The 9,432-nt window shown below is 45.0% G+C and overlaps 1 protein-coding gene across 2 annotated transcripts in view; it reads left to right on the top strand.

Annotated features, from left to right (window-relative positions):
* NELL1 (neural EGFL like 1) overlaps positions 1-9,432 on the top strand; it is a 1,001,735-nt gene that overhangs the window by 95,864 nt on the left and 896,439 nt on the right. For both annotated transcript variants that reach the window (XM_004711602.2, XM_004711601.2), the window contains exon 3: positions 7,509-7,659. In XM_004711602.2, the coding sequence (XP_004711659.2) occupies positions 7,509-7,659 (151 nt within the window). The remainder of the gene's footprint in view (positions 1-7,508; positions 7,660-9,432) is intronic.

Here is a 9,432-nt window from a genome sequence, read left to right as displayed (position 1 = left end):
GCCGCACACTGGTCCGATGATCACAGAGTGAGAGACAAGAAAGGCAAGGCTCACCAAGCCATCCATCTCTCCTCCCCTCAGTCAATCCCACCTGCATTTATCAGCCAGGCTGGCACAATAAACTATCTCAGTGTTCATTTATAATCCTCCAAAGAGTTTTCTGAAACTCTATTCTCAGCGCCCCCTTTCTGATGACAGGAAGTGTAAACCCCAATCAAGCCCACTGCTGTGGAGTTGATCTGAGACCAGGACCCAAACCAAACCAAACTCGCTGCCACAGAGCCAATGCTGCCACATAGCGACCGCTATAGGAAGGGTATAGTCACCTCTCTCGGTTTCTGAGACTTTTTTAGGCGAGTGGGTGAGTAGGGCAGGGGGGGGGCTCAGAGTTGCTTCTGATACTAGTTTGAGTAGACACTTTCTCAGCTGGATTTTCAGTGAGAGAGATGCTTGCAGGGAAAGAAACATGTCCAGGAAAGGTAAAGCCCGTGGGTGCCCACACCCATGTTCCGACTCAGGTTCAAGAAGCTCCCTCCCTCCCCCTTGCCCTCTCTGGGCAGCATGTCACCGGGAACATCTTGCTTATGTGTCTGTCTCTGCTTGGAGGCCAGAAACAGTCCCATCTTTGTCTCTCCTGTAACCAAGACAGCACCCGGCACACATGTCTGCAGGGGACAAAATGCACTGCCGCTTTACCTCCTTAAATCAGGAGCAGCGACCTGAAGTTGCATCTATATTCGGCAGAGAACAGCGTGAATGGCGTCACCGAAGTTTCTTTCCTTCTCTGCTTTCCAGTCTCCTCCTTTCACCCAACAGTTTTTATTTTTTAAAACCTGCTGCTTCATCATCACATGAGCAATTTGGGTCTCTGTTTACAAATGACTGGAGAGAATCACTTCCTCCCAGGAAAGAAAAGGCGCTTAACCCTTGCTTCTGAGTTAGCACTGTTTAACTAAATCATGTCCAACCTGAGTATAATAAGAACACCCCCCACCCCCAATATAAATGTCTGTACAAGGTCGCTTTAAAGTGTTGAAAAGAAAGGATGTCACTTTGCTTTCTTTTTTGTCTTTCAAACCATGTTATTAGGATGTAATCCAGACATCAGACCATTCCATCACTCAATCGTATCAAGCAGTGTTGTCCTGTATAAACGCTACCACAATCAGTTTCAAAACAATTTCTTCCTCGTACAAGGATGTCACTTGGAAGACTAAGGTCTGCCTGATCCAAGCCTTGGCATTTTCAGTAGCCTTGTCTGCAGATGAAAGTTGGGTATTGAACAAGGAAGAAGAATCCGTACCTTTGGATTATGGTTCTGGGGAAGAACATTGAAAGTACTGTGAACTGCCAAAGGAACAAAGCAATCTGTCTTGGAAGAAGTACAGCCAGCATGTTTCAGAGAGGCAAGGATGGTGGGTCTCTGTCTCCTGTATGTGGCATGTTATCAGGAGAGACCAGCCCCTGGGAAAGGACATTGCGCTTGGGGAAGTAGAACAGCGAAAAGGGGAGGCATTTAGTGAGAGGGACACAGTGGTTACAAACAATGGGCTCAAACATGGGGACAGTTTTTAGGATGGTGCGGACCCAGGCAGTGTTTTGTTCTGTTGTGCCATCGGGTCACTATGAATTACAAACCAACCGGGACTGTCGCCCCACCCAAGAACATGGTGGTGGTTTGGGACATTACCATGATGCCGTGGGAGCCCTTCAGAACACTTCCCAGAGGTTACAAAACAGAAGCTTCATAGACCAAATTCAGGTGCGCGGCACATGTGGCTTATTGCGTCATTTAAGAACGTCCAGGAAGAAGCTGCAGCAAGAGGTGGAGCAGGTTAAGTCACTTGGGACAATAAGGCGAGCTGGGTGGAAGGACAAAAGTTCCCCCTGATTCGGGGATTCTGCATTCTTCTTAGATCTGTCCTTTCTGCTGCTGTGTGGTCCTCCCATCCTTGGTGTGGGTTCTAGGATCGGGACTGAGGTTGAGCAAAAGGAGGTTCAGAAATGGGAGGTGTTTGGAAGCACCCAGCTTGCTCCTGCCTGATACTACTGGTTATAGCTGCTGGGCATTGATTGGGCAGCAAGGGGTTTTCTCTGCGTTTCTCAGGGACGTTACCCAGGGCATCAGAATGAGATTGTAATGGGTGCCAATGATGGGTGTTGGATTTAGCTCTCATTCTGAAGGTGGCATGATTTGTACATTAGGACTTGCGCCTCCCACCTCGTTCTATTTATAAGTAGCACTTTCCTGCAATCCCTTTTATGTTCCATTTATTTGATCCGTTTACCATGTTTCGCGGGTTCCTCACTTGCTGTTCATATTTAACACTTGAGTTTTCTCCGTCCTACTTGTTTTCCCTTCCCCTGGCAGCATTGCATGTTCCAAATACAGCCAACACTTCAGGACGGCTGAATCTGGGAGCACACTACGGGATCTCATTAATTGCTTTTATTTGGTTGCTCTTTTAACTCCAGGGCAAAGGGAGGTTGCTGCAAAGGAGGTGACATAGCACTATTTTCAGTAATTGCAAATTTTGTGTTTTATGTTGATTTGGAAAGTCACCAGAGAAGAAAAATGATAGCAACGGGGTGTTTCAGAGCTGAGAACACCCTCAATGACACCTTATGTTTTGGTTAGCAGTAGGGTAAAATGAATAGCAGAAACCGTGCAGGACCCAGTGAGGAATTTGGAGATCATGTAGTTCAGTCCTCTCCATTTTTAAATGTGGTGCGTGAGGGTCAGAGAGGTAAAGTGTCTTATTCAAGCTCACACAGCTTGTGGTTGGCAACACTCAGTCTCCTTAGTCCCTCGAAACCTAGTCTAGTGTTATCATTGCCTCTGTGTTGTAAGAAGAAGTGTGATTACTTTCTCTCACGCCTTTAGCTGCTGAATTATGGCAAACGTTTACTTGAAAGATCTTTTCTGAAAATGTGAATGCACATAAAATCTCAATGTTGCAAAATAGGTGTTTCTTACATTTCAATCTGGTGAGCACCAATGGGGTATCTTTACTTCAATGTGCCAATCATTTATGGAGAGAAATGAGAAAAGCTAGCATTAAGATATGATCATTTTTAGGCGAGTGGGTGAGTAGGGCAGTCAATCAGACTGAGATGTTTGCTATAATGAGGAAAGGCTGATTAGCTTTGAGCATCATTTTCTTTAGTTTATTAGCCTTGGGTATTTGAAAAATATGCTTTTGTCTTGTAGTTTTCTAAAGGACATCATACTATTTTCTGCTTATAACATTTATGATTATTTGAAGTACCGGTATAAGAATAATACACGACACATATACTAATTAATTCAATAAATATTTCTTTAGATACTTGTTTTGTGTTAGGCACTAAAGGTGATGGACACAATAATGAACAAACAAGTAAGAAGAAATAAGTAAAGGACATAAAGCCGGATTATGCTAAGTTGATATTAGGGAATAATAAACTGACCATGATACATATATTAGGATAAGTGGTACAGAAAAACAAAGTGGAGAGCTGGAGAGGCAGGCATGGAGAGTCTGCTTTGGGGAGAGTGGTCAGGGGATTCCACTGAATGAGAGCAGGAAGGGGGCGGGGTGTGTGTGTGTGCGGTGAGGAGGCAGCCATGTGCAGATGTGGGAGAAGACTATCCTAGGCAGAGGGCAGAGTAGAAGGTCCTTGAGGTGGGAGTGGGATCGCGGTGTTCCTTTGGTTACCTAGAAGAAGAGTATGGATTGTGGAAGGGGCGGGTATAAGAGTAAGCATGTGTGTGACCTCGCAGGCCAGGTTAAAGAGTCTGTAAGGTTAGAGGATTTTGTGCAGGAGACCAAAATGACACTGATGGGTGCTTTTAAAAAGGGTACTTTGTCTACGACTGTTGGGGAGTGGAGATGAGAAGGCGGAACAGAAGGAGGGAGATCAATTAAAAAACGCTTGGAGTTGTCTTAGGGAGAATGATAGTGCCTGGGACAACAGTTACCGGAGTGGAATTTGGAAGAAGTATTTGTTAGGGTTGGTTCTGTAGAGAAGCAACATCAATGGGAGATGTGTGTGCGTGTGTGTAGATGAAAGGTCTATATAGCTTTATCTGTAAATGCACAGAAAGAAAACATACATAGAAAGAAAGAAAAATTATATCCAGAAAGTGACTCACACCATTGTAGAAATGGTGCCTCAAGTCCGTGGGCCATATGTTAAGCAGGAGGCTTCCCTAATTTGTGTAGCCGCCAGAGTGAATGACCCAAGAAGCAGCAAGATGAAGCAGCAAGGCGAATGCTGGTGGGTGCAGAGATGGGGAATGTCAGGTCCGCATGTCAGGGGCAGGCTTTGATGACTCCCAGGGTCTGCAGGCCAGGTGGTGGGCCATTGGTTGAAGCCCAGAGAAATGGAGCCTGGAAACTAGGCTCCACACTAGCAAAGCACAATCTCTCTCTACAACATCCATTTACACAGGGGTCGACCACACCCCCGAGAAAGCTTTCTTTCAGTTGCATGCCACCCTCATTTTCTTATAGCTGCTTGGTTGCTCAAAATAGTGACTGTCATGGTGTTGATTGCACTGTGTTAGAGCCTGTAGGACGGGGAGCACCAGGAGAAAGCTGAGGGCTGAGGGAAGGAAGAACTCAAGAGCATGACTGCGGGCATATGCATCTTGAAATCCCTATTAGACATTCCTATAGGATATGAAGCAGTGGGAAGTCGAGGGTATGGATCTGTTATAAAGAAGAGGTTGAGGGTGGAGTTACACATTTGGGGATCATTGGCAATGGGACTGAGCAGTCTCACTGAGAGGACTGAGGGAGAGCCGACGTGGCCCCAACCCGAGAGGATCCTCAATATGTCTTCCCCGCATTTGAATGCACTGCAGGCACTGCTGATTGATCACGGCCTCGTTTCCTTGAGCCCAGACCTCAGAAGGCTTCTCAGCTATGTGCTCCAGGCAACCATTACCAATCAGCTCATCCCTAATGGATGAGCGTAAAAGGAAAATAAGTTCTTCTTCATGAAAGTAAACATATCAATTAGTTTCAAAGGAAAAATGTTTTTCTAGCACTACATTCTAGGCAGATTTATAATGAGGATGTCTGTCTATTCGTACTCATAATAGACGTAATGCCCACACCCATTTGCTAGTTGTTACAAAGTGCTCTTCACTTTTAAACATTAAAAAAAAAATACACTTCCTAGGTTTAGAATATAATCCAGAAAGTCCCAGGCTTGAGTTTCGTAGAAGGCACAGAAGTGGCTATCTGTTATCGCTTACCTCTGCCCTTGACTAACGCAGACAGCTCGCCCGTCCCTAGAGTGACTGCATTGGAAGAGTCTCCACAGCACTTAACAATGACAACATGCCGTGCAAGAGCAAAGTAGCAAAGACCTTCATTGGGCAGAAATGTGAAGGGTGTCGAAATAGTAGAGTGTTCTTCCTGCGTGGGTGCCCCCACGGTAGCGGGCCACCCGTAGCCTAACCTAGATGTTCTAGCCAAGAAACACTGTCATTCTCCTCTCACCCCCATTTCCCCGCCCCACTCTTCTGAAACAACTCAGAGACTGATAGGGTGCAAACCTGGGAAGGCTCGTGAAGATCACCCAATCCCTTCCCTGCGTTTGCCTAATGTCAAGGATATCAGGATCTCATTTTGTTGGAAAACACCTTTCGGGGTGATGTTCTTCAGATCCATCTTCAAGTCTGTGATGTCGTTTGGCCAGTGTATCCTTTGAAGTCCTGTCTTGTCACAGGCCCTTCTTGCGGCCCTAGAGAAACAACCAGGTAGTTAGCATGCACGCAGGAGTAGCCAGGGAGCAAGAGGATGCCTTTGGTGTTTGTGTTAGACAGGGTTCTCTAGAGAGATAAAACCAAATTCCTGATAACATAATATATTTATTTATAAGGATAATTAGATGTATAACGAGAAATGAACTGTTAAATCATATACAGATAAATATACAATACAAGAAATAAACAGTTAAATTAGAAAGCACTACAAATGGCTTAGTGTAACTCACATCCGTGAGAGAAAGTTGAGAGACTAGCAGTCCTTCAAGTCTCTGTCTGATGCCAGATCTTCCTCTATTTGTAGAGAGAGCTAGGCTATGTCAGCACAGCAGCCAATCACAATGCAGGTCACCAATCGCCAGTCCCCAGCTCCAGAGAAGTCTTAAAGGGACCTCAACTTACAGCAACTTACAGCAACACAGTCCACAGGCTAGGCGTCCCACAGGCAGTGTAGCCTTTAAATTGAGGCACGGAACAAGGCAGCCGCACACTGGTCCGATGATCACAGAGTGAGAGACAAGAAAGGCAAGGCTCACCAAGCCATCCATCTCTCCTCCCCTCAGTCAATCCCACCTGCATTTATCAGCCAGGCTGGCACAATAAACTATCTCAGTGTTCATTTATAATCCTCCAAAGAGTTTTCTGAAACTCTATTCTCAGCGCCCCCTTTCTGATGACAGGAAGTGTAAACCCCAATCAAGCCCACTGCTGTGGAGTTGATCTGAGACCAGGACCCAAACCAAACCAAACTCGCTGCCACAGAGCCAATGCTGCCACATAGCGACCGCTATAGGAAGGGTATAGTCACCTCTCTCGGTTTCTGAGACTGTAACTCTTTACGGGAGGGAAAACTGCTTCTTTCTCCCTTGGAGCATCTGGTAGTTTCAAACTGCCTACCTGGATTTAGCAGACCCACATGGAACCACTGAGCTACCAGGAAAGATAGTGAAAATGAGCTAATGCCCAGCATATTATGACAAGGGTGAGTCAAGTACGAAGAGATGGCTGGGTCTCCTTACGGGAATGATGGGGAGAGGAAGACTCCTCTCGTCTCAAGAAAGGGACTATTGGAGTGGCATCCACTTTCATGAATCTTTCATGAGGAACACCATCCATTGCCCGTTTTCTGAGAAATTCCAAGCACGCTTCTGGACCATGAGCATTGCTTTGTATGTATTCTTTAACCAAAGGCAGAGCTGTCTGGCATTATTGGCATGAGGACGTCTCTGCTGGGAACAAATTCCTTATCTGCATTGGGGGGAGAAGGAAGCCTAGTTCCTGGAAGAAGGGAACTTTGAGCCTGCTGAGCGGCATCTGGGTCTTGCTAAACCTCGACTTCCCTGAATGTTAGGACCCCATTTATCTGACCGCCTCTCACCTATTCACAGCAACTCAATCTGTTTGCAGCAGCCTGCATTGCTCAGTGGCCTGCAATTTCATTGTCAGAAGATCACCGGCTGGACCACTGGGAACTTGTCAGAGCGTGAAGTGGGCATGGTGACGGAGATGGCATTCTGGGTTTTGTCTTGAGTGAATGCAGCTGCATGGCGTGGGGCTGGATGGCTCCCGAAAGTGAAAGTGATTGACAAGAGGGGAAAATGACATGCGATCTGAATCCTTTGGAGATGGCCCTTTAACTGTGGATTTTTCCCCCTCTTCTTTCTCATGTCCCTTCTCCTTTCTCCTACCTATTCTTTGCTTCTCTTCCCTCCCATCCTCTTTCTTCTGCCGTTGTTCCCTGACTTCCTAGATGCAGAAAGAGAGATTCATGCAGCCCCTCATGTGAGTGAGAAATTAATCCAGCTGTTCCGGAACAAGAGTGAATTCACCTTTCTGGCGACAATCCAGCAGAGGCCATCGACTTCCGGGGTGATACTGTCCATCCGAGAACTGGAACACAGGTAGGGACGTGCTTTCTGCTTTTGAAAATCCAGATCTGTTTAGAATTAATGACAGCCCCACACCCACACACCCACATGCAAACAGGAAAACTTGAGATGCAACGTTTAGCGAAGACATTAACTCTGGTCTGTGGTGTCTCTTCGCTATCTTGCTGGTATCCTGTGATGCACACACGTAATTTTAGTGGGGGTCCAATTTCTCTTTTTTGGAGGAGTGGGGTGGAGCTTGTGCCTTTGGTATCCTATGTAAGAAATCAAGCATCACCTCATCCCAGGTCACAAAGACTTCCTGCTGTGTGTCCTCCCAAGAGTCTTACAGAACTTACAGAATCAGTTATCACATTTAGGCCTTTGATCCATTGGGAGTTAATTTTCGATATAGTTGGTATGGTGTGTGTGTGTGTATATATATATATATATATATATATATATATATATATATATTATGGTATGTAGTTGGTGTACAACTTTCTTCTTTTGCATGTAGATATTCCGTTGTCTCTACACCATTTGATGAAAATATTCTTCCCCCACTTAATTATCTTGCGCCCTCCCCTCCCTTTGAAGATTGGTTGGCTGTAAAATTGAGGGTTTATTTCTGGACTTTAATTTGATCCCATTGATCTATAAGTCTACCCTTATGTCAAAACTGTCTCAAATACTTTGTAGTTAGTTATAAAATTAGGAAGTGTGAGCCCCTCCAACCCTGTTCTTCTGAAAGATTATGAAAGAGTCTGTCCTGGTCTCTCTTGAATTTTCTTGTGAATGACAGGATCAATTTGCCAATTTCTGCAAGGAGAGCAGCTGGGATTTTGATAGGGGGGATTACCTGGAAACTGTAGATCAGTGGTTCTCAACCTTCCTCATGCCGCGACCCTTTCATATAGTTCCTCGCATTGTGGTGACCCCGTCTGTGGGCAGACCTGTATGTGGATGGACCCACCCGTAGACGGACAGAGGAGCGGTGTCTCGGCTCCTAAGACCATCGGAAATATGGTCTTAGGCAACCCCTGTGAAAGGGTCGTTTGACCCCCAAAGGGGTCGCTACCCACAGGTTGAGAACCGCTGCTGTAGATCAAATTAAGGAGTGTGACTGTGTTAATGGTCTTAAGTCTCTTGACTCATGAACACAGAATATCTGACCATCTGTTGAGGTGATCTTTATTTTCTTTCAACCATGTTTTGTAGTTTTTAAAAATACAAGTTTTGTACCTCTTTGTTAAATTTATTCCTAAGTATTATATTATTTTACATGGGATTGCTTTCTTAATTTCATTTTGTTTGGTCATTTCTACTGTGTAGAGGTTTGTATGTTGATCTGGTATGCTGAAAGCTTGCTCTATTTAGTTTGATTTTTTTTTTTTAGTGGTTCTGCTGGGCTTTCTGCCTATAAGGTTTTGTCATCTGAAAAAAGAGATAATTTTCTAGTTCTTTTGATATCTGGATGCCTTTTATTTATTATTAAATAAGTGTTCTGGTTAGAACTTCTAACACATGGCTGAATAGAAATGTAGGAAGTAGGGATCTTTGTCTTCTTCCTGATAGAAGGGGTGCGTATGTGTGTGTGTGTGTGTGTGTGTGTGTGTGTGTGTTTGTGTAGGACTGTCAGATTAGCCAATCGGTACAGTAAGCATGGTGTATCTGTGCTTACTTACCAATCTGTTGTGAATAATTTCACTTTGCATCTTACCCACATCACTGACTCTGTTTCTAGTTACGGCTGGCTTCTGTGTGTCTAGAGTATTAGTTGTGGACTCAGTGACTGATTCTGTT

The sequence above is a fragment of the Echinops telfairi genome, unplaced genomic scaffold, assembly GCF_000313985.2.
Source record: "Echinops telfairi isolate 266 unplaced genomic scaffold, ASM31398v2 ScPeMD7_60;HRSCAF=208, whole genome shotgun sequence".
NCBI lineage: Eukaryota > Metazoa > Chordata > Mammalia > Afrosoricida > Tenrecidae > Echinops > Echinops telfairi.
This window is presented reverse-complemented; position numbering and strand designations above follow the sequence as displayed.